The sequence below is a fragment of the Rhea pennata genome, chromosome 12 (assembly GCF_028389875.1).
Source record: "Rhea pennata isolate bPtePen1 chromosome 12, bPtePen1.pri, whole genome shotgun sequence".
Taxonomy (NCBI): Eukaryota; Metazoa; Chordata; class Aves; order Rheiformes; family Rheidae; genus Rhea; species Rhea pennata.
Window position 1 is genome coordinate 15,151,385 of NC_084674.1, and position 25,327 is coordinate 15,176,711.

The 25,327-nt window shown below is 34.3% G+C and overlaps 1 protein-coding gene across 1 annotated transcript in view; it reads left to right on the top strand.

Annotated features, from left to right (window-relative positions):
* Nucleotides 1-25,327, top strand: part of ERC2 (ELKS/RAB6-interacting/CAST family member 2) — a 368,050-nt gene that overhangs the window by 201,965 nt on the left and 140,758 nt on the right. The window contains exons 12-14 of the mRNA XM_062585913.1: nucleotides 3,852-3,881; nucleotides 4,753-4,946; nucleotides 11,258-11,269. Coding sequence (XP_062441897.1) covers nucleotides 3,852-3,881; nucleotides 4,753-4,946; nucleotides 11,258-11,269 — 236 coding nt within the window. The remainder of the gene's footprint in view (nucleotides 1-3,851; nucleotides 3,882-4,752; nucleotides 4,947-11,257; nucleotides 11,270-25,327) is intronic.

Genomic DNA, 25,327 nt, shown 5'->3' on the forward strand with positions numbered 1-25,327 from the left:
TTCTTTTTAAAAAAACGTTTCACAGAAGTAACAATCAATCTCTAAGTAGGCCTCTTTTACTCCATGCAGTAATAATATCTCATTTTTTTAGTGAATTGTTAATTTTTCTACTACATCAAAAGACTATCAACTCCAACTCTTGCATTCATTGCTAAATCTGATGTTTTAAAAATTTAAAAATGCATAGAAATCTGTTATACGCGGTTGGGTACTGAAGTGCCAAAGATACTGAGGAGGTGCAAATCCTCCATACACTTTTTTGAAAGGTTTCACAATGTAGTAAAACTGTCTGTGTGAAGATGATGTGAACGGAAATAGAGGCACTTTTCTTCATGTTTCTTTATTTTGAAATACCTAAGCATTTCATGGGCAGATAAATATCAATTACAAGAAGTTACATGATTGTTTTTGTCCTGTAATGAAAATATAATGATGGACATCATTTGGAGTCCTGGTGAACTCTTTTATGAATAGTAAAAATTTAATTCTGCAAATGCTCATGAGAGTAATATGACTAAAATTTAGAATACTTGCAGAGTCTACTCTAAGTTGGTTAGCACAGTCCCAGACATTAAATCAAAAAATACTAGAATTTTAAGGAGACTACAGAAAAATTAAAGTGATAGCAAATTTTTTTTAGTTTATTATTGAAAGTACAAAAACTACAAAAATTTGAAGGATCTTAAAAAGTAATTTTTTGCATGTATGTTCTGCTATTTCATTTAATTTTTTGTGAAGTACTTAGCTGATTTCTGTGTATGTGTGTGTTTGAAACTTTTAAAATGAAATACTATATCTATCCATCCATTTCTATTATGCAGAATAATGCATGCATGATTGTACCGTAAAATTTTAATAGACCAAATAATTCATGTTATACGTCTGTGCCACACTGTTATGAGGTTTCTATAAGAAACTTGCTGTTTATATAAGGAATTGTTACTTTACTTCTAATGTATTTGTAGTACTTATTAAGTAAATATCAGAACAGATATATAATTACTGTAAGAATAAGTACAATTTTAAATAGCAGTGTGATATGCTATTATTACTGAATTGTAAAAAAAAAAAAAAATACAAACCCCTTTTTCTAGCATGAAGAAACATACAACAAGAAGTTTTTTTGGTTACCTGACTGACAAATAGACAAAAGATCAGGTCTGCTAATTTGAAACTCTGAGCTGCCTTTCCTAATCCTAATTGGCAAACCTCAGTGTTAGCATTTACCGATATAGATTAAGAGATCAATTACTTTACTTCTGCCAGGAACCCAAGAAACCAATCAGTCTTCCCCACGAAAATGGAAAGTGCATTTTCCCCGAGAAGAGAGAGACAAACAGGGACAAAAAGGAAGACGCAAATGGGAAAAGGGCAAAAGAAAGAAAGGAGAACAGCAATAGGCCGAGACTTTCAGACCCATGTGATAACCGTGCAGCTTCTGGTTAAACTGAGCCGAGCCCGTCTGCCATACTTGTTCTACAAGAAAGCCAAAGAAATACACCCTGTCTGGGTGGGTCAGGGTCAGCTAAGCTATACCGCATCCCTTTTGGGCCTAGTGTTTGAGCTCGGCCGTCAAGTGCCATCCAGAAACAAATCAACCCTGAGCTGTATAAAACAATTAAAAATATGTTCCTAATTAAAATCCAAAAACATCTTTCAAAGCCATGAAATTTAATCGCGATCCTGTAAGTGAATCTATGCCTTTGTGCTGGACACGTCAGATAGATTGTGCTCTGCTTTCTGGTCAGTTGCAGCATCAGCAGTTTTAGTTGAAATACGAGGATTCCCTTCAAGAGACTCATGGCAATGAGTCCAACACTGCAGAAAGCTCTTTTTCAAGATATTTTATTGCTTGCTATCCATAATTTAATATCTTTCCTTTTCTTCTCCTTTAACACAGTCCCTTTGTAGAAATTTGATTCCTGCATCCTTTATGCAATCAATGTTGATTTACTTAAACAGTCAGAAAATATTCTGTAAGAAGTACTTGTAACTTCCTGGTTGGTCATTACATTTGATCACTTGCCATGTTGTTAGGATTTTTTCTAAAGATTAGGATAACGTTTTTTCCTTTGTACTGAATGCTTATATTGATATATGTACGATGTTATGGATCATTGTACTACACCTCAAAACTCTGGGTACTTAATCAATTTGGATTTAATCGTATCTTAGAGATTCCACTTCATGTTGAGAATAATAGGGATATGCACTGGCTACATTTGTGCTAGGGAATTTTCCAAAAATGAATTCCACTAGTACTGAGTGGTATGAGTACCACTGAAAGTACAAGGATTGTAAATATTTTTGCAATTTAATGGTGACGTACATAATTTTAGAGCTGCTATTTGATGAGAATACTATATGACAGTTGAACACTCTGTGGCTTTGCATTGGTGACACTGTCAAGTTCTTTGCCAAGTTACATATTTTCATCATAGAAAGGTCTATGAAAAGTGAAAAACTTCTGGCTTTCATTTCTCTTCTACATTGCTTCCTTTTCTGGGCTTAAACTAGGGTAGAGGTGCATGGGGAAAAAAAATGATTGGGCTGAAGCTGACTGCTCCAGTAGGCTGCAGTAAAGGAAATGCTGGCTGGAGGCCCAAAAGATGAATGTTTTGCATATTTATGAAATGATAGAAGCAAGGCTATTAAATAAGCAAATAGAATTATATACTGAAGGAACAGAATGGGAAGAATATGAAAGGGTGATAGTCTGCAGAGAGAACAGAGCTATTAAATCCTAGTTTTGCCATCCTCTTAGGAGAGGAAGAGAAATGTGAAGACCAATAGGGAACAGCCTGCTTTTTGTATGGGCACCGTGGTATAAAAGTCAGGAATTCTTTGTTTGTTTGTTTGTTTGTTTGTTTTGTTTTTTCCTAGAGTGACTTTACTGACATACAGAATTATTTTTCTCCTTCACTTGTTATTCTTTGGGAAAGAACACTTGCTGCCCTTTTGGGGAGGTACAATATTGTCTAATTTCTTAACGGGGCTAGTGGAAAATGGAAGTGATCTACAGCTTGGAAATGGTACCCAGTCTCCTGCAGAATTGTCCCAGAGTCTGAATATGTATTTACTTTAAGAATGACAAAGCTAGCTGAAAGTAAATATATTGACATAGCTAATACCTAACATAAAATAAATGAAAGTTCATTTTTTAAGCCGGAATACATATGAGAAAATCCATTGCTTACATCTCATCCAAACAGAAAAGTCAATTTACTCTAAATGTTACCTTGAAACAAGCAGTCTGTGTTGGGAAACTCCTGTATCTGTATAGCTGTGTTATAACCTAAAACAGAGATTTTGAAGAGCAAGACCAACAAATTTAATGAGTTTCTCTTGTCATTCTCTTGGTTTGTTTCTTATGAATAGAAGTCTTACAGTGGGGAAAAACAAAACTTCAAAGTTACTATTTTCTTCTTATTATCCTCATGCTTAAATGATATGTTACGTGCAAAAACCCTAAGTTTCTCCCTCACTAATTTCAAATTTTTAATTGTTTTACTGATATTAAACCTAGACTTCTTTATTTATACTGAAAATGTTGATCATTGCAAAGAATGTGAACCTTATAACCTTAGAATAGTTTATATCCTTTCTAAAACATGCATGTTCCATTTTGACCTACATTTCTTTCATTGCTTGCTTGCTTTGTCTCTTCCCTGAAATTTAGGTAAATAAATCCACACCTTCTCTGTCCAATAAGATAGTTGGAGAATCTTCAGTTTTAAATATCCTGAATTTCTGTAGAGTTCCTGTACATTAAAAAAAATGTTATCTGAATTTTCTATGTTTAATGTGCACTGCATTAAACTACTTGTTTTTTCCTTGCCTGCTCTTTCAAGATGCCAATTAGGAATAATGGGAAGCAAGGGGTAGGCTGAGCATTGCAGTGCATTGTTGTGTCCATCTGTCTGTGATTATTCCAGCCAGCAGTTTAAAACACTTGATGCCTGATCATGCTCCCATTGAAGTTAATTGGGGTTTTGCTATTAGGTTTGATGGGAGTAAGATTAGGACCTGCACTGTTGTTGTTGTGGTCATTGCGTTTTTTTTCTTGTCTGTGGATTTGCCACCCATCCATGCATGTGTTTGCCAGGTTTGTGCTGTTTTCACCGATGGGCTTGATCTTCTAGTGTTTCAGGCTAAGTATTAACAAAAGGGGGAAAAAAAGGATTATTGGGTAAACTGTCTGCTGAAAGCATTTAAAAAAATTATTGTTTTGTCTATTAAAAACAGCACTTCATAAACTAATTCCTTCCTTTTAAAATTCTTAGTATCAAACTGAATTTGAAACACATCTTGTGATACAGGTTGCTGTATGAATTTATATATCTATCCGTGTATATGCAGAACGAGAGGAAATATGCTTTATTAAGAAATTGTCTATATGTTTGAAAGAGTTTAACAACTTAAAAGAAATTAAATGAATTACAAGGTAATTTTTTTAATTGCAGAAAAATTTAAAAATATGGCAATATTCATATGTAAAAAATCTTATTCAGTAATTGCTCCCACCGTCAGGATTCAGCTTTGAGAAGGTAGCACTTGAAAGTAACTTTAGGAAGACTACAAGGATATTCCCATTACTCTTTTTAGTGCTTCTATAGAAAAATTTGTCATCTGACAGAAATACCCATAATCCTTTTTATTGAAAATTTGAACTCTGAGACTGAAGAAGTAAAGCTCTTAAACTATGTAAGATATTATTATCCTTATTCTTTTTTAAAAATATTGATTCTGAAGGCTCATGAAGCTGAAGAGGAGGCACGGATGAATCCAGAATTTGCAGACAGAATGAAACAACTTGACAAAGAGGCTTCATACTATAGAGAAGAATGTGGCAAAGCTCAGGCTGAAGTTGACAGACTTCTAGAAATACTCAAGGAAGTAGAGAATGAGAAGAATGACAAAGATAAGAAAATTGCTGAGTTAGAAAGGTAATTCTTGTATTATTTGTCTTACGTTGAGTGGCATTTTTATTTATGTGATCTTCATCGCAGAGCATAAGTTAAGAATAGAATATGTTTTTTTAACAGAGTATTTGTTCGTAATGTTTCATAAAACCATGAGAAATTAAAAAATTTGGTACCTGAGAATCACATCTGTTCTCTATTGACTTTGGTACAATTGAGGGTTTCCACTTTTTTTCTCATAAAAAGAACATAGGCAGGAAAAGTAGTGTGCAACATACAGCGAGAACAACTCTGCTAGAAAAACAATGTTAGGGGAACAACTTTGTCTTTCTACTGATCCTGATTTAGAAACTGTTAAATCAAAACTGTCCCCACACATGTATCTTCAGCAGGAACAGCATCACTAGTTCTCAGAGGTTCTGGAAGGTGTTGGTAAGTGTTTCTAAGCAGTCTCATGCTGCTAGCCCTGAGTATTTCTCTTTGATTCTACAGTCCTTGCCCCCATCTGATGAGTCTTTTCTGATGTTGACCAGGTTGCTTTTGTCTTATTTCTGAGGAGGTTGTACAATCTCCCATTAATGGAGATAGGAGGCTTTAGGGATACATTTGTTTCACTCTCTTTGAAATTAAATAATGCTCTGAAGCTTCTCCCATGGTGCAATTTATTTGATTGCTAAGAAATTTCTAGGTATCTGATTTCTTCTTTCCCATCCTATCCCTAGCTATGAAAGAAGGAATTTAAATGAAATTAGTGAAAGAATGAAATATATTTTCAATTATTTTATAAAATGTTTTTCCCAAGGTGGAAGACAAGTGCTTCCTTGTGTCAACAGTGAGATTTTAAGGGTCTCATCATTGTGATTATCACTATAGTCACAGTCAAGACACAGCATTGCTCTGTCCTGTTAAAGAAAATTATGAGGAAAGGGGGAGAAGATCTGTGAGAAATATTGGTTACCTTGCAGGGAGGGAAACAGCCAGCATTAAAAGGAAGCTGCATGGAGCATCTTTTAGTGATGAGGACTAACCAGCCTTCACAAATACCAGTTGCTTTCTCTGCAGACATTTGGCAAAGGTTTATTTTAATAATAATGAACAGTATATAGCTATTGATTCAGATTTATCCTATCTCTAGAACTGAGACCTCAAATTTAAATGGAAAAAATCAAAATTTGTGCTGAAAATACAAGCGAGTGTTTACTAGTGGACACCTTTGTTAGCAATTTGTGCTTTTAGCACATCAGGAAGGGTTTAGAATACTGTGTTCTTTGTGTGGGTTTTAATATGTAAAGCAGATATTGGAGGAAGGTATTAGTGAACCGTAGTCACTTTGTACACGATGAATGTGATGTCTGCATAAACTCAGAGATCCTAAAGTAGGACACTGGAAAAAAAAATAAGAGGATTAGTCAATCTGTGTGGTCATGAAAGTGCTGGCCATTCCGTCAGTATGGATATTGCAGGGGCAATTACAGACCTAAGTTTGCAATACAGTGACTCCAGATGTGAGCAAGCTGGTAGAGAGTCATGGCATATTCTTTGCAGAAACAGTAGCTGATACCCTCACTGGGCTCTAAAACTTACTGAACTATTGTGTGATAGTAGAAGCAAGAGTAGGCATTCTAAACTTTAGAGCAAGAAAATAATCTTAGAAGATTCATTACATAGAAATCACTTGATGCATTGAATGGTTTAATATTAAAATGGCAATTAAAAGATGACCGTATTAAGGTATGGAAACTTGTGATCTAAAATTTTGTAGTAAATGATAATTCCAGTCAAGTATTTTATATAAAAAAGAGCTAAACAATCTATATAGATCAGTGCATTTATTAGGATTAATGTGAAAATCATTCATTAATTTCAAAGAAACAAATGGGCCAAGAGAGGCATAGATTTTGCTATGAGCTTATCAGCCTACAACTTCTCATCATCTGAGAATGGATTCTGTAATGGAATTAATTTTCTATGTTTATGTCAATTTGTTTGCAAATTTGATGTACTCAGTGAAATTTTGGGTCACTGGTTTCCCCTTCCTTATTGTTCATGAAGGTGTCAAGCGTGAACTAACTGTTTGGAAAATAATTTGGTAGTATGAGTGTGCATAGACTCTTTGAATAAGGTATGCTACACTCTGAATGTGATCAAGTAGATAAGCTTTGCCATGAACCTTTACATGCTTCTATAATGCTTACAATAAAATGTCTGTGGTATGCTATGGCTGGCCAAGGACAGTAGTATATTGCAGTTTTTGGCACTCATCCTGCTTTAAGATTTGTTAGCAAATTCTATTAACCTTAATGCAATTTCTTACTTGATGTAAGTTATGTACAACTTCCAAGCTTAATTTGAAATTCCTATATATACAGTTTATATGTTAACTGTTGTACAATGAAAGGATTAACATAGAAGTCATCTATTACTGATTTCATCATCAGGAACTCAATTATTTCTGCCTTCTCCTTGTAACAGAATCTTAAAGCTACTTTCTGCCCTATGTGAGCACAGATACAAAGTGAGTGATAGAACAGCAAGACTAACCATGTGATGGTATAATGGGGAAACAGGATGTCGTACCCTTCTTCCTACTCAGACTCACGTATGGTTTCTCTAAAATTTAAGTTCTTTTCCTCTCGCCTCCTCCTCTTCTAAAAACATTGACCTAGAGATGTAAATCTGTATATAACTGTGCCACCTGTTGATGTCCTTAGAGAGGGAACTTTGATGTTGAAATTCCCCTTTCTAGGCCGTTAGGCGGAGTGTAAGGTACTGTACGTTTTATGAAGTGTTACTTCTTTTTCTGCTTGTAATGACTACTTGATTGGCTCATTATTGAAGGTAAGAGGTGGAGCCGAAGCTCAGTTCACCCACTTTATTGAAATAAAGCTTTGTAAAAATGACTGCAACTTTAACAGAGGCATGTTTGTAAATGTTCTTTCTTTCTTATCTTGCTGTTTTGTAATTCATATAATGTGCTCTAGGTTGCTATTTTCTCTTCTCACTTTTTGCCCTTCTTTCCTTTTCCTGCTCAGAAACTACACATCTTCAACATTTCTCGTAACCTCAGATGGAAAGGCTTACTGGGGTTTTGTAGGGAAGTGAGGTACTATTACTTGCTGGTAATAACTTGCTAGGAGCCATGTGCATTCCTATGCCAACATCATTGCAAGATAATTGTTTTTCAGTTGTGCAGCTAAGTTATTAACATTTATCACCATGAATTTTTGAGACAGTTATAAACTGGTACATTGAAAGTTATGGTATCTCCACAATATTAAATATATTTACATGTAAACTCATCACCATAATGTGTCTTTGTCAAGTCAGTTCATCTAAGAAGTTATAATGTTTGTAATAATTTCATCACTTGCAAATCCAAATAAGAAGTAAAACAGGGAAATTAATTACTATTTAAACAGTTTAGTTGACCATATATTGTAGTGTGTCAAATATTCAAAGGTAGAGATATCTGCTTCAAGATGGGGGAATTAAATTTATATATGAACGGTAATTCTTTTGGTTTTCTTGCCTCTGACCCGTCACATTTCTGGGTTTCATCACTTAAGATCTATGATTCATACTGTTTCTCATATATACAAACATGTTGGTCTGTTTTGTAAATTATTGTGTATATAAGAAAATGTTCTGTATTTAATAACTTACCATTATGTAGGAGAAACAGTTCTTTCTCTGTTAATGCTGTTTAGTAACTTTTATTGCATCTTTCTTGGTTTTTCTGTTTATAATGGGAATGGAGTAAAATAAAATGAAACTTATCCTGGTATAGTGTACTTTCCATAAACTTAACTCAATTTCTTTCACCAAAAAAAAAAAGAAAGAAAGATATATGGTATATTTTTCTTGGACAACAAAAACGAAGCTGGACGAGATAGTGATCAGCTTAAATCTTAATGTGAAAGATCTAGCCAAACTGAGATAACTGAAGCTGAAAGGGAACTGTTAGGATGGAAGTGTATTGTTCAATGCTTTTGTTAGGTTGCTAGAATGAAAAATATAATTATGTAATATACTGGAGAGTTTAAATTATGGAACTGAGTAAAACTCAGTAGTACAACATGCATGCTTGTGAGTTTAGGACCAGCAAGAGTGCCAGCTGTAAATGAGGGATAATCCTTTGAAAACAGCTTAAGAAGAAAGAGATTAGGTGAATTTGCTTATAGTAGTGGCATTATGAGCCAACTAAATAAAGCGACAGACATGTAAATAATGAAGTGTGAGTAGTCCTGATATATTTGATTAAATGTTTGCAATAGGGATAGGAAAGTATTAATGCTATAAAGTGCCAGTAAGATCATGTGTGGAACCCTGCTCTATGCATCTCATCGGTCACATTCAAGAAAGTTGAATTAAAATCGGAAACAGGTGCAGGAATGGCTGGTAGTATAACTAAGGGAATGGTGTGCTAATGTCACAGGAGGAATCCAGAAAAACGTTGGTTTGTTTCTCTAGGAAAACAGAGGCTCAGTAGGGATGCTTGATCTCTATAAATATATGAAGGAATAAGCACTGCAGTTAATGGTCGGTGATTTAAGTTAAAGAACAGTGTTGGCCTAAAATTCAATGGGTATAAATTATCCATTAATAAATTAGCCTAAAAAGAGAAAGATGTAGTGGTCTTTTAAATTTGGTCATCCACAAGGACATGGAAAGTGTTTGGGAAAAGGCTGATAGTGAGGCATAGAGCAGGACTAGTGTGTGTTACCTACTTCCTCTACAGTTGGCTATGCAGTAATAAATATTGTAATCCTATCAGATTATTGTTGTTTAAAGAGTGAAATGTTGGAGCTTGATGATGGAGGGATGAGAAGGTATATAATAGTATAGATTATAGGAGCTTGGATCTGTTTTTTTCCAATGGTGTGTTAGCTGTTCAGTCATTTGCTTGATTTAGTGTAACTTCTCAGTAAAGCCTATAAAAATGCGAAAGTTCCTTTAAAAATATTGTTTTAGCTCTGAGACAAAAAGTTGGTTGTTAAAATGCAGTGTATAGTATAGTAAATAATTGCTGCTTAGGCTAGATGACTGAGCGGTAAACAGAGAAACAGGAAGAAAAAATGAGACCCAGTTTAATTGGGACCTCAATTGTGGTTTCTACATTGTGTCATGAGTTCTCTTAGGGAGAGGTCATGAAAAAGCCATTCATCTCGTTCTTAAATGAGGTGTTACCAATTGAACTTTTTTGCACTGTAATCAGAAGCATCCTGGTTATTTGAAGCAGAGAATATCTCTGTTTAAGGGTTGCAGGTTTTGATTGACTGTGTCACGTTCAAGATCACTTTTGCAGTTATTCAGTGTGTTTAGTTACCTGTTTTGCGTCTGCAGTAATAAGTTCTGTGTGATACCCTCTTGATGTACCTCTAATCTTTTGTGGTTTTCAGACTACAACTAATTTTACTTTGAATTGCTTTGTGTTTGAACTGTGATGAAGGTAACAAGTCCACAAAGCACTGACAATTCATTGAAGAAAAAAAACATCAGCATCTTGAAAAATTATGTTAAAAAAAGTATTTTGTGTCTTTTTTTAATTTAAATTTACCTTTCATAAATGAATGAAAATGTGCACCGGTGACACTCTTAGGATTAGTCTAACTTGGTTTAAGGCAAGAACTTATTTTATTGTAGTTAATTCAAGGGACATGTTAGCTATTTTGGAACAAATGAGTTATCAAGCATCCAGATATTTTCAGTGAGAAAGTACTAACCTTATACTTGGGTCTGAAAAAAAACCTGCTGTCAGCTTGAGAATGAATTGTGTTTCCTGGGGGAGGGAGGCGGAATCTGTGTCTTTGATCACTGTTAGGTACAGTGCTTTGTGAACTTCAACCTGACATCTCTGAACAAGCTGCCAAATTGTGGAGCCGTTTTGCCTTTCGTTAGAAGACTTGATGAATATGGGCCATGAAACCCATGTTGGCTCAAAAAGAGGCCTCGCGACGTATAAGATGTTTGTATGGCAGCAAACACTACCAAATTGTCTCCGCCTGATTTGTTTGCCTCTTTTGATAAATGTGGACATTAGAGTGATTATAAATATGGATAGTTTTGCAAAGTCCATAAATGATGGGGTGCCATTTTACTTTAAAATTTTTGTTTTGTTGGGAACTCAGCAAGGAAATACTGTGCAGGAACTTTATTTTACTTTTTGTTCTCCTTTTTCTTTCTTTTTTTTTTTTTTTAAAAAAAAAGACTGCTGATATAACATCTGCTTGTTATATACCTGAAGAACTAATGTGTTCCTCCCTTTGTTCTCTTTTGCTGTCTCCTTCCCTATCTGTTTTTCTCCAAACTGCTGCTTTCATCCCTACTCCAACCAGCTTGACTTCCAGGTCAGTATTTTCTGCTCTCCTATTTAATTGCTCCTTGCTCAACCAAGGCATTCATTGATATTTCTTTTATTTTCTTTTTTTTTTTTCCTATCTGAATTCCATATTGATAACTTCTCTCTCTCTCTCTCTCTCTCTCTTTTTTTTTTTTTTTAAGTGTTAAATACTATTGTGAGATTCTTGGTCATTCCATTTCTGGATCAGAAACTTATCTCAGCAAATGAATGCTTTGTCAAAAGCTTTTAAGCAAAGAGTGCCCATTAACACCACATTGAATTCATATGTTTGGTATGATTTTTTTTCTTTTTTTCAGTTTTAATTTTATTATCTTTGCTTAGGAATTCATCTTTCAAAAAAGCCTAGGAGACGATAACCCAACAAAATAAGTCGTGAATTAGACAATAACAATAATATACAAAGAGAGGTATGCATACATTCAGAGCCTTACTTTTACTGCCACCACTTTCACTATTACTATTACATAATAGGACAAGTTGGAGTGCTTCAGCTTCTGGTTCAGAAACGTCCAGCTGTTCATACTAGTCAGATTCTGGACCAGTACATAACTGAAAGGGACATACATATATCTGTGTGTGTGTGTGTTTGTATCTTCCATGCAGTGTTTGTATACTATACGTTCTGGTTAAATGTAAGTTTTTCTTTCTTCCACATTTTAGATTAGTTGTGCCAGCATTTATGCTCATGTGTTGTTTTTGAGTAGCATGTGTATGGGATGGGGTAATGTTCTTGTGGACCGAACAGATGTTGATGCTCCTGGGGTAGCCTGAGTCTTTCTACAGATGTCAGTCTTGTGACCACAGATGTAAAAATTATGAACCCTGGAAAGCTCCTGTCCTACAGATTCTTTTCCTTTTCCAAGTCATGTGGGGTTCTTGTGACTTTTCCCTTTCTATAGTATGGTGCACCCCAAAGTATTGCTTACTAAACTGGACAGTGCTTCAAGAACTGCTAGGAGACCTGACATCTAGTTTATTCAGAAATCAGCTGAAGATCTACTGTGGTATTTTTTTTGTATTAAAATACAGGTATATCTGGCTTCCTAGTAGAGGATTCTGTGGTTTCAAGAACCTGGACAGAGAAGTTGGAATTGAAATACGCAAATTTGATTTTAAGCAGTAGAGAAAGTTTCAGATTGGCTATTGCTGAAACCATAGCCTAGGAATACTGCATTTGTGGATGTGCATCCCAGGGACCTATGTGGGAAAATTTGAATATTTTATTTATTTTTCCACTTTGAGGGAAAGGGTGAGAGTGGAGAAAATTTATAAGTTTGTCTTTATAGACCATTTTTAGTCTGTATATCTACAATTTAAGAAGCATAGATTAACAGATTATTGAAAAAAAATGAAAAGGTGTGGTGTTAGATCACTACAGTAACTACCCGTGGTAAGGGGGCAGGTACATTGTGATGTAAAACTTGTGGGATTTTTTTTCCTTTTAACTATTTCGAATTTAGAATAACACATAAACAAAGCATAATAGCAAAACAAGAGTAATAAACAATTGAAATTAGACATTGTCTTTCACTGCCTATACCTGTATCAAGCAGTGACTCTGAGAGCCTGAACCTAATTTGTACATCATCCTAGCTGCAGTCTGCAGAATAGAAGGAAGACTATTTTCTTTTTTCTTTTCTTTTTTTTCTTTCTTATTTTACTTAGAATATGTCTAGAAATTATTTACCTCAATAAATGATAATGGTCAAGTATTTTGACAAGCATGACATGGCTGAAATGTAACTACCCAGAAGTAAGATTTGCTCCACTTCTTCAGATGCCTTTCAAGATAGCTGAATACATACAGGTTGTACTGTGGGTTTTTCTATAGAAATTATCATGCAAACATGCTAATTTTTTCTTTGTTGTAGAATTATTAGAGAAAGCAATTCCCTAGAAACTCAGGTAGATCTTCAATTATATCGCTATAATCTTATGACATTACTTATCAAGTATTCTTACACATTAATATGTTATCTTGTGGTGTGTGTTCAAAGTAAAAAACGATCCAGTCAGCTTTTTTTTTCCTCTTAGTATATTTAGCTGGTATGTTTTCTTTTTCTCCTGCTTATGAATTACTATAATGTTCCTATAATGAAGTCTTAGAGAGTTAGAAACTCTACTTATTATTTTAGAAACTGATGACTTTATATGATTTGGATTATTACAGGCTGATCTGTTTCTTCCTTTGTCCATTCCTTCCTACTGAGAGGTGTTGAAGCTAGTTCCATACTCTTACGCTCTTACGTTCCTTATTTTTTATTTTATTGAATTAAATGTTCAAATTTATACAATGTTTTGTTTCCTGTACTGGAGCAGTTTTATTTTAGGCAGGAACAGTCCTTGGAATAGGCTTTCAAGAGTCACTATCAATGTAGAATGTGTTTACATTTTCATAGACAATTGAAATATGTAAAAAGGAGGGAGTAAAAAGGACTTTCCAAGCAGATAGGTTCAGGTGTCAAAGCTTTGCATTTGCAGATGTGGTTCCAGTATCAGGTTGTCATGTGGCACATTTGGCTAGGATTATGGCAAATCTCCAGTCTGGCATTATGACATGTTCAGATCTGAAGTTTTCAGACCTTTTATGGTAACGCATACTTTTCATACAGCATTATTCTCTCTCCATATAGAAGCAGAACTCTCCAGTTTGGAAGAGTTTTTCTATCTTAGTCTTGAAACTGAATTCTCATTTGCTTTCCAGAGAGGATTCAAATACAGATGCCTTTAAATCATCTGGCAAAAGATGGTTCATTATTAAAACATTAACAAGACAAGATATTTTTTGCCTGCATTATAGTACATCACAATCCCCAGTTGCTTTCCAGATGGCAAACTCTGTATCTGCTGTTAGAATCTTACTATTTTGCTGTAATGAATTGCATGAATACTGGTTGACTTTCTTTTTATTGTTTATCTACTACAGGCGAATTTTAAAGGACTTGAATGAATAGTTACTACACCTGAGTTGTACAAAGACTGAAAAAATTTATTTTCAGCCTTTTTTTCTGCCAGTAATTAATTAAAGACATTTGCTTTGGAACAGACTTTGATGAAGCTGGTATCTGAATGAGCATGATGGCATTTCCATTAGAACCTATTCAAGATTTATTCAAAATCTCACTAGCCAATGAGAGCTTAAAGAAAAGTATTATGTTATGCGGTTGTCATTATGGTTGGTTTCACTGGAATTCAATGATTGGTATGCAGAAACATTTGTTCAGCAGTTGGAGGTGCAATTTCTGTTATGTTTTATTGACCTAAAAAAACCAACTGACCTTATTGAAGCAAACTGTCCTCAAAACCCTGCCAACTTTCATCCCTGGAGTCTTAGATAAATTGTAGTGTATGATTGGAGTTTATTGTAGGATTTCAGTGAAGTGTTAAGGTTTCACAGCTTGAATCGTCATTAAAGTCAAAACTTAATTTAAGAAACAGATCTATTAAATATTTAATTTCTGCTGATATATATTATCGGTTGCCATTTTATTAATCTTTTTTTATACAGAATTTTTAGAATGATTAGAAAAATGATTTCTGTTTCATAACCTGGTGTGTTATTTATAATGATGGCAAACAAGAAAATAAAATACATTATTATGTAAATATATGTGTGTGTGTATATATATATACAAAAAAATACCCATCTCCTGTTTATTTACAGGCAGAAGAGGTTGGGGAGTATCCAACTTGCTGTAAGCTAAATGGAAAACAATGTTATAGAATTGTTTCTTATGCTTAGAAATTGTTTTATTATGTAGGTAGAAGCACAAGCATACACACAAACACATACAAACACATATGTGTGTGTGTGTGTATATTATATATTTTATACATACATATATTATACATATATATACATATATATACATATATTACATATTTTATTTATATATATTTATATAATAAATATTTATATATTTATTTATTTATATATATATATATTTATTTATATATTTATTGTATATTATATATTTTATATATGCATATGTTATACATATATATACATATATTACATATTATATATATACACACACACACACACACATATATGTTTGTATGTGTTTGTGTGTATGCTTGTGCTTCTACCTACATAATAAAACAATTTCTAAGCATAAGAAACAATTCTATAACATTGTTTTCCATTTAGCTTACAGCAAGTTGGATACTCCCCAACCTCTTCTGCCTGTAAATAAACAGGAGATGGGTATTTTTTCTTACACATAAAACATACTGATCAGTGCTAGAAATTTTCTCACCAGCCTCTGATGTTGACCTTCCTGATTGTTTCCATGGGAGGCAAAAGCTCAATGAGATGTGCAAGGGAAGATTTAACAGAGTTTTAAATTTAACTTACTAGCCTTCCACAGTTTTGTCAAATGTCAGTTTGATGGTTCCAAGGGCAGAGTGATATGTTGTTCAAAGATAATTTCCCTGGAGAAAAAGAGATAGTGTAGTAATGAAAACTGAGAGAATCTGTGATATACTTTACTCTTCAGGGAGTCTGGTTTGTCTGAGTGAGAAACGTAGTTGTCATACTGGGTAACTGTCAGATTGTTGTCATGTCTTTCTGTTATAGTTTGTTGGCTATATATACAAAATTGCTTTTTAAACATTTTGAAAGAGATGATGATTTGATAAAGATCATTTGTGTTTAGCTGATGACATGTATGTTTTTAATCTGTGTATATTTGCATTTTATTTTATTTAAGAAATAGTGAAGTAGAAAGTGTATTTTACTGAAATTGCATTTTATTGAAAAGAAAAATGAGCCAAATCATCATATTTTACAAAATAATCAGAATACATACAGATAAACAATGAAAAGGTACCATTCATCACCCTTACGACTGTGAAGTAAAATGATGTCAGGATATCCTATGTACAGTAGAGGGTGTGTGTGTGTGTATGTCTGTGTGTGAAGAGACATTGTGAGATAGTACGGCTTACCCTCAAAAAAGCTGTGATTGAAAAGAGTTGGGGAAACAAATTCAAGATTTGCATTGTTGGTGGAATCACTTCTTCCAGTCATCTCGTTTGCTTGTACGGTGCGGGAGCAGGCTGATTGGATTGAAATGCTCTGATCTAAATTTATAATAAGAGGAAGTTGGTAGCTGAAAACAAGAAATTGTACAAGGTGTATCTGATTCATTTGGAGGTGTGAAAGGGGTTCTGCAAAAGCATGTGATGTTTGATTTATGTATTGAATGGAATGGCTGGACTGATCCTGAGAAATGCTAGGTTGAGCCAGGAATTGCAGTACAAGGATTTGATTCAGAAAGAAATTGCAGAGAAACATTGGACTGCAGCAGAGGAGATTTGATTCTGATTACTGTTAGGCTGAGGTGGACATACTGTGGAGGAGTTGGATCCAAAGAACAACTAGAGTCAGGAGCTGTTAAAAAGGAACTTTATCTGGAGAACAGCTGGAAAAGACTCGATTAAGCAGCAGAAGAACTGAAACTCCTTTGTCAGATATTAGGCAGCAAACTCTTTTCAGTTACTGGTTATTCCTAATGGTATCAATTAATAAAATATTTGACTAAGCAATTGCCATGTTAAATCAGACCAAATACTGCCTATCTACTGTCCTGTCATCAGCAGTGTTAAAAAAGAAAAGGAAAAAGCAAAAAGAAAGAATGGGGAAAAAAAGCCCATAAAAAGGAAATGAAGAACAGTCCTTGGTATACAAGAAAGATGTGTGACAGATGAATCTCGTGGAGCAAATTTCACACACATTCATGTAAAGTGTCATCTAATAAGAACGTGCTGGGACAGCCAGTAGTGCAATGCCCTATATTGGAGTTTCAGCGGTCACAGTGCAGACTATGTGTTGAAACAAAGTGATATGAAGCATAATTTGGAAAGGAGAATTTAGTAGGTCTTTTTCATTCATGCATTATCCTCATGTGGATATTTGTAGCATCTCTCTAGGACTTTGAAGGGAACTGTGTCAGACTAAACACTTCTTAAATAGAGATTTTGGAAGAGTTCCCAGAATTTATGTTAGGTAAACCTTCCTCCCACATTTTTGTCTTTGAGGTGAGAAATGTTGCTTCTTTGACGCTCCCATTATTTCTACCATGAAAAGTCATCGGTTCTCTCCTGGTGGTCATATCTTCTTGCAGGTGCTTTTGCAAGTAATTTACTTGTCAAGCTACAGCAATCTGACTATTGAGAAATCTTAGGCCAGACTTCAAACATCTGAAATAATGAGATTTGAAGAATGATAGGAGGATAGCAGTGAACAAGGAGGGTGCTTCTCAGTTCTATGGAGTGGGAGGATGTGAATGGTGACATGAAGTTTGCAATAGTCTCAGCTTCAGGTAAATGAAGGAAAAAAGACCCAAAGTTCTCCTATGAGAAGGCAAAATTAATTTCTTGTGATAATGTCCTTTGAGGTGTGTAGCAGAACAGTAGTCATTGTTATTGAAAGAAAAAGACAATTTGGTCGAAGTTGACCTGAGAATATTATCTTTTCGCAAATTCTTTTGTCCAACAGGCATCAAACTTTTCCTCTGTTATATTAAGCTTATTTCATGAAGGAAGTCCTCATGGTCTTCTGCCGTTCTTGGCAGTAAGGCCAGTCCAGTGCCAGTGTGATGTCTGTCTTCTGTCTCTGCAGGAGGCATCTGCTCAAACTTTCCTTCTTAGCCTGTATGAGAGGAGACAATTTAAGGAAGCTACTCTCATTTATGTCTGTATAGTGACTATCACTGTAGAGTAGATATTTGTGTCAGGGACATCCTTTTCAGTGAGACAGAGAAACCCTGACTGATAGTTTGAAGCACCTATGAAACTATTCGTTTTCTCCCACAAAATAAAGAGTGGAATAAAACTACCACTGTAAAAATGAAATTGCAACATGGGTCAGACATGGGGAGGTAGATTATGTTAGTATATGTATAGGTAGATTATGTTAGTATATGTATAGGTATGTGCTCATATATTTATTTTTCTTGTGGGAATTGTTTTAGAGCCTGCAAAGAATTCATCAGGAGATCTTGGAGCGACCACTGTTTTCACTCTTTCACTCACTGTCTCCCACACCCCTACTTTTCTTCCCCCTTCCAGATAGAATTCCTGCTTTCTTCTTTGCAGTCTGTCTACAGAAAATTTAAGAATGATTTTGGAATTTAGTCCATGGGAAGTCTTACTGCAATGAAAAGATACTTTTTTTGTAGGAAGTCTTCATTCAAAACATTTTACTGTCATATATTCTATGTTTCTATGCTTGTCTTCTATTCATCTGTGAGTTTTTTATAGTGGTAAATTGCTTAATTATAGCTTTGGAGCTTTCCTAGGCTCCATTCTACATATATTACTTGTTTTGTGGGTGGAGTATTTAGTACCAGTGGTGAATATGCACTATGTTTGTGTGGATCAGTCCTGGTAGGGCTCCAAGGAAACAGTTCACACTAATGTATGTAGCCTTGCAATATATATGTTATTTTCTCTGAAGATTCCCTGTTGGGAGACAGAAGAGACAGCTGCATTGTACCTTCAGGTTCTCTCTCTTGTTGCCTTTTGGTACTGTAGTGGTGACCCCCCCCTTTACCTCAATGAGAACTGTTCTTTCGACTCCGGGCATGGTGATTCTCTCCTTACTCATAGCAATGTGCTAGCAATGGAAGGCAGTGGCATTTGGTGTTGCTGCAATGGGACTTGTTTGCTGGTCACAGAACATAAGCACTGTGTAGGATGGCTTTGAGCTGGCTTTGAAGTTTTGCAGAGTAGTTTTTGTTTTACAAAAATGCTCATGAAATAAAATATTATTTTACATGTTAGTAAACTTAGTTCTATTCTGCTTGTGGTTGTAATTTTTGTTTCCTACCATTTTTTATATCAATGCATAAAATTACGTGGGTGATTCGGCATGGAACAGGTAAGTGATCTTACTTGAACATCATCTGCATCATAGAAGAGTGTCAGGCCTAGTATCATTTTTTACAGTCAGTGAAGTAAAAGCAAGAATAGAAGTTATTTGGAAGCTCGGCTCTTTGGGCATGTTGGCTGTGTCCAAGTAATTAACTTCACAGTTTGAATGGTTGTTTCTATTTTTGCATTTATAAAGTATGCTTCAATTGTTAGTCACCATGGCAATGGTATTAGACAATAAAAAGAAGAAAGCTTAAGCATAAAGAATAAATCAAAATATTAAAAGATGTTTTGGATACCACTAGTTGTTTAGGTTGTAGAATATAAATCTGGATTAAAAAACCCCAAACCTCCAACCTGAAAGTTTTTGTACATTCAAATAACAGAGCAAGATATTACTTTGTTTTTTATTAATATATAATAAATTTTAAAAAGACTAGAGTCCAATTTATTAAATTTAGGAGACAACAAATAGGGCTTTTCTTACGAAAAATTTTGGTTATTTGAAATATGGCATGTTTTCTTTGTCATGTCAAAATTTCAGCCTATCATGCATACAGGTTTTCTTATCATGACGATAGCTATTTTCCCCAAACAAATCCATTTATGGGTTGTAAATGAATAAGCAATGTCTCTGCGTATTTCTGTCAGGAATGTGTCTGTCAGTAACCCTCTTGACATCTCTTGTGGTGTTTGCAGTTTGCTAAAGTCTAACCCATCTTTGATTTTCAGGCTTGTAAATGGGTAGTAGCAAATTTATTTTTATTCCAGGAAAATACCAGAAATAATACTTTACTTCACTCCGCTGCAGCGGGAGTTTTATCTTACAGATTTCAGTGGAGTTAGATCTTAGTTTTAAGAAAGATTTTTTAAAAAAAACCCTTGTGCACTCTTGTTTCATAGTTTTTGTTCAATTAATAGATCAAATGAGAACGTGTATGCACTTTCAATTTTTAAGACAGTGAGAACTGTTGGAAATATTTCTGCTGAGCCTTGCTGAAGTAATGTAGTTTGGAATGGACACTCACATGGACAGGATTTACAGGATCAGGTCTTCTGCATGACTAGTTACTGAGATCCAGAGTGCCCAGTAAAGTGTTAAGATACAGTTTATTTTTCATGTGCCTAGATCCTTTGTGACGGTGTAGATTTTTTATAACGAAGGGAGGCATGAACTGTTTATTTCTTAAAACTTTAAAAGCACAGTAATTGCTTCAGGCAAAGACCTTGGTAAAATTCTTCCCAATGGCATAAATAGAACAATAGGTGAAGAGGTCTGAATATTTAAAACTGATGTGCAGGGTTAAATTTTAAAATAGGTTTTTGGAGGCTTTCATTTTTATAAATTACTTGTTTTGACTACATTGCTATATTTCATAAAATAAAAATATGACCATTTTGCTAAAAACGTTCTGTGTTTATCTTTGATATTAGCTGTGCTCTGTATCTTTTATTTGTTCTTATATAAAAAAATTAAGAAAAAAATTTATAATCTTATTTCCTATATATATTATTCTAATAATTGACTATTGCATATTTTGCTATAAAATTAGCAGGGAGGTTTAAAGATTTTGGCATCCTGTAGAATTTTTTTTTGATTGCCTTTCAGATAAGTAGTCCCATTGTAATACTGTTTAATGTAATGTAAGGTATTACAGATACATATTCCTTCAGAAAATGTTACAAATATTACTCTTAGGAATATTTTGCATGTCTGCATTTTTTGGATGCTTTGAAAAAAAGAAACGTCTTTGAGATATAGAGCAAAGGCTATGCTAAGCACAAAACACTTATTTTTGGCTGACATTACCTAGTTTTTGGCCAAGGTATTCAGATGCCAAATTAAAACTGAAGGTTTAGTGTAATGGCTTGACTTTCTGCAGTTATCAAAGAAGAAAGTCTTGGAGTATAGACTCCAGTTACACATTATTGTAAAATAAAGTTTGAAGGATACTCACATATCTGCTGACACTGAATGTAAATGTTTATTTTTGAAAGTTGGACTAAATTAATTAGATGTAGTATAGTCTGGCTTAGGAAATCAATTGCCATGTTCTTCCAGAAGAACAAGGAAAGATAAGTTGAACATGGTTAAACTTAGTCATTATAATTAGTGCTATTCATACTAGCAAGAATTAAGTGTTACAGTGTTTTGATGTTTGTATTCCTGCTGATTAAGGTTCTGTTGGAATCTCCATGGCACTAATGCCATTTCTTACAAAAAACATTCTGTTTAAAAACTAACTAGTGTGAAGGGCTAGTGTACATAGATGCGTGGATGTGCTGAACTTCTTCCTGTACTGTTCGCACAGCAAGTTTGAATCCTTTGGTCCAGACTTTGCAGGAGACAGTTGCAGGGTGGTATAAAAGTTTTTGTCTTTTTCCTTCATTCTCTTGTTCAGATATATAACATTCTAAGTGTGCCTAAATGTTCCCCAGTCATAGCCGGCTGGTTCTTCAGCGATATCGGAGATCTGATCTTGATTCTTGTGTTCTTGGTAGTCTAATGCCTTTTTTTTTAATGAAAATATTATTGAATGCTGAGGCAAATAGATATACAGATTGCTGTGATTTTGATACCTGATTTTAAGTCTAGTGTGCAGCTGAGATGGATATGCATGGCTGTGGAGCATTCTGTGCATTACAAAAGATTGCACAAAATTGTATGAGGAGGAACGAGGAATTATGACTAATTTTTGCTGAAAAAGCATATCTGCAATATATCAATATATTATGTATTTAGAGTTTAGACTAATGGCTTGATCTAGACTTAAAATGTCTATAAAAGGATATTCTTCAAAATATTTAATGTAAAATAAGGTAATGTCTAGAAAAGTATGTTAGTTTACACAATCTTTTTATTATAGGTCAGCCAGCCTGCCTGCCTCTCTTTCTCTCTCTTTCCCTTCTTGTCAAGATGTACTGGCCAGTCTGCTTCCGCTTTGAATTCTTTTCTGTCAATTGATGAAACCGTTAGACGTTTTATGAGAACTGCTCACTGACTACAACTGTAGGGACATAGACAGAAACCTAAGTTTGTTATCTGAAAATACGCAATGCCATTACCCAAGCATTGTAATGTTTAGGAACGATCAAGCATCTGTGTAGTGTTAGTCATCTGCTCTGCTTTTTAGACTGTGTTTTACTTACAGCTTCTGAGCTGAGAACATAATCTCCTTAAGCCAAACGCGATGTTGGTACCTCTTCAAAGTGCTCTGGGCTTGGGCTCCCTTGAACTAATTTTGAGACTGGCTTTCCAGTTATGTGAAGTCTGTAAACTTAGCCACAGATTTTTAGTTTCTTAGGTTTTCAGAAAACATTGTGATGACTTGAGATGACTTAAATGTCCAGTTGAGTGGTAAATAGTTTTGTTCCCCTTAAGATAATAGATACTCAACTTCAAAATAAACTGTAACCTAACTGGAAAATCAAAAAGCTGTGGATTTTGTCTTACTGCTTTGTGGGCAGTTACAATATCAAACAAAGAGTACTTTTGCGTGTATATCCATTTTTACTGATTCTAATTTTAGTACCAGAATATGATTAACGTGATGGTAAGATCTATTCTACTGATTACACCACCACTGCATACATTTCAGGTTTTGAAAACATGTCTCTTAAACAGTAATGCTTTATTTATTTTATTCTGTCTAATGAATTTTGTGGTCTTAGAACTTTAAATTGAAACCATGTAGCAGAACATATGAAAGTAATTCTTCCTGATAAAGAATAACGTAGACTCAATTATGCACATCAGCACAGCTACTAGTAAAATATGTGGGTATTTTGTGTATGGTAATGGCATACGATATTTTCTACTCGTTGTGTATTCTTCCCAGATATTTTTCTATTTCTTATGCATCAATTATATTTCCTGATCTTCTGTTTTATTCATAAGAGTTTTTAAAACAGAGTTATGTGAAAATATACCAGAACCAACATACTGGAAAAATGTACTGGAGCAAGGATTATACATACACGCGTGTGTGTGTGTTTGCATATGTATATAACATATATATTTTAAATACGTGGTAGATTATACAGGATGTATAATATGCTGAATCCTCAAAGGGTCAAGTTATGTCTCCATAATCTACCGGGCTGAATGTTTTTAAATATAGTACAAAGTACTGTGAAGTGGCTTACAAAGTTAGGAATAGGTTTCTCAACAATGCTTCTCAAAGAAAACATACATCTGACATAGAAAATACTGGAATCTAGTGCACTGTATTTCCTGAAAATTTTTATAATAGCCAAAGATACATATTTTTAAATTTATTCTAATTAACTTTGAAGCAGATGGAATGAAATATCCCCTTTTCTACCAGAATTTTATTGGCAAGGCTGACAAATATTACATAGTGTATAAGACCTGGAATCTGAAGGAATATTTTGATGACCAGTTTTAAACTGGAAAGTGAAGGTGACATGATAACTCCCAATTCAAGCAAAACAGACTTAGTGACCATTTGTTTGTAACACACTGTTACTCCCGTAATGTTTGTCAGTATATCTAATTTTTATTCAAAGCTAATGAAAATGGCTTCTGATAGAGTCAGAATGGTAAAAGTGCTTTTACTAATTTCACATATGTTTCTATATTGACTAGTTCTTAAATTGTATATTAGAAAGATGATGCCTTTAAATTCATGACTAAGCAAAGGATTTACTTCTCTGCATCCCTCTGCCAGAAAGGAGAGCATCTGAGTTATATGAGTGCTTTGGCTTACAATTTATCTTGATTTATCCAGCAAGGGGAGATATCCTGGAACTGTTGTTACGTGACAACAGAAAGTTCTGTCAAACAGCAAACAAGATGGGAGTTAAGAAATGAGTAGTACCTACTGAACCAGTTGCAATGCTTTTTTATTTTAATTCTAATTTATTTTTAATCAATTGGTTACATCTGTTTTCTGTGCACATATTTCTTTTTCAGTCAGATGAATACAGTTCCAGAGAGATGAGCTAAATTTATGGGCAATTTTTAGTACATTTAAGATCAAATAAAAACAAACTTATAATGTATTTTGTATGGTAGTACTGTATCAAAATCCAAAAATATCTAAGTAATTTTTCTTTCACATTAGGACTCAAAGTTTTAGAAAAGAAGTTACTGGGGAAATTGCTCTTGTAGCTTTATATTCACTGAATGCCTTGTTATTTTCTACAGTTCTGTTTCCTATTTTCGTAAATAGCTCTGTTGTTAAGTATGAAGCTGTTAAACTGTCACCTTTCATTCTGGAGGTCTCTTGGTGAAAAGCTAACACTCCCGTGCCATTAGTTCATCTATTTGAAGTTCTCTGATAGCTAACCAAATCTCATACAGGGCAGTATCACATATGTATGAATGTTTCCATGACTTTTGATATATTGTATAGTTTAAGATACTGTAAGTAAACACATACTAAAGCTATGTTGTATGTGAATAAGTGGGGAGATCTAAGATTATTCTGCACTCTTGTAAAGGAGAGTGCTAAGGCCACATTCTAGAGTCTCTGGAATCTTCTCAGGAGAGAAAATTGGGGTTTCAAATCCTTTATCCACAAATCGGTTTTGGAACCTATGCTGAGATCTTGTAAAAATCACTTAATTTCACAGATTTTACATGAAGCAGAATTTGTTCTTAGTATCTCTGATCATATAGCGTGTGAGATTTCTTATTAGAAATCCATTTGGCCATTTAAAGTAGCAAAGATTTTCAACTGAATTGCTGATTCTCATTCCTATTTTTCTGAGGAAATCGAAGTTTCTTTTCTAGTAATAGCACATTAGCATTTCTGTTATTTAGTATACCCATAATTTTTTATATGCATTGTCTTCTAAGAATTTTTAATGCTGCCATGGCAGCATTTACTAATTTGAGATTCATTGTTAATATTTCAGTATAAATAAATAAATAAGTTTAAACTGATGGTAGGACAAAGAAGGCAGTGACAGAAGCAAATATAAGATGTCCTACTTTCTTTAGCATAATAAAATCAGTGCAAGAAATTTATTCTAAAACTTTTTTTTTTTTCTCTGAAAGTTCTACTGTGGAAAGCATAGTGACATTTCCAGTCATCCTTTTGGATGAATAAAAAATATTCCCTTCATTTGCCAAAATGGGATTAGTGAGTAGATCTCATTAGGAATTTGCACATGACTTTGCTCCCTTTTATCTATATAA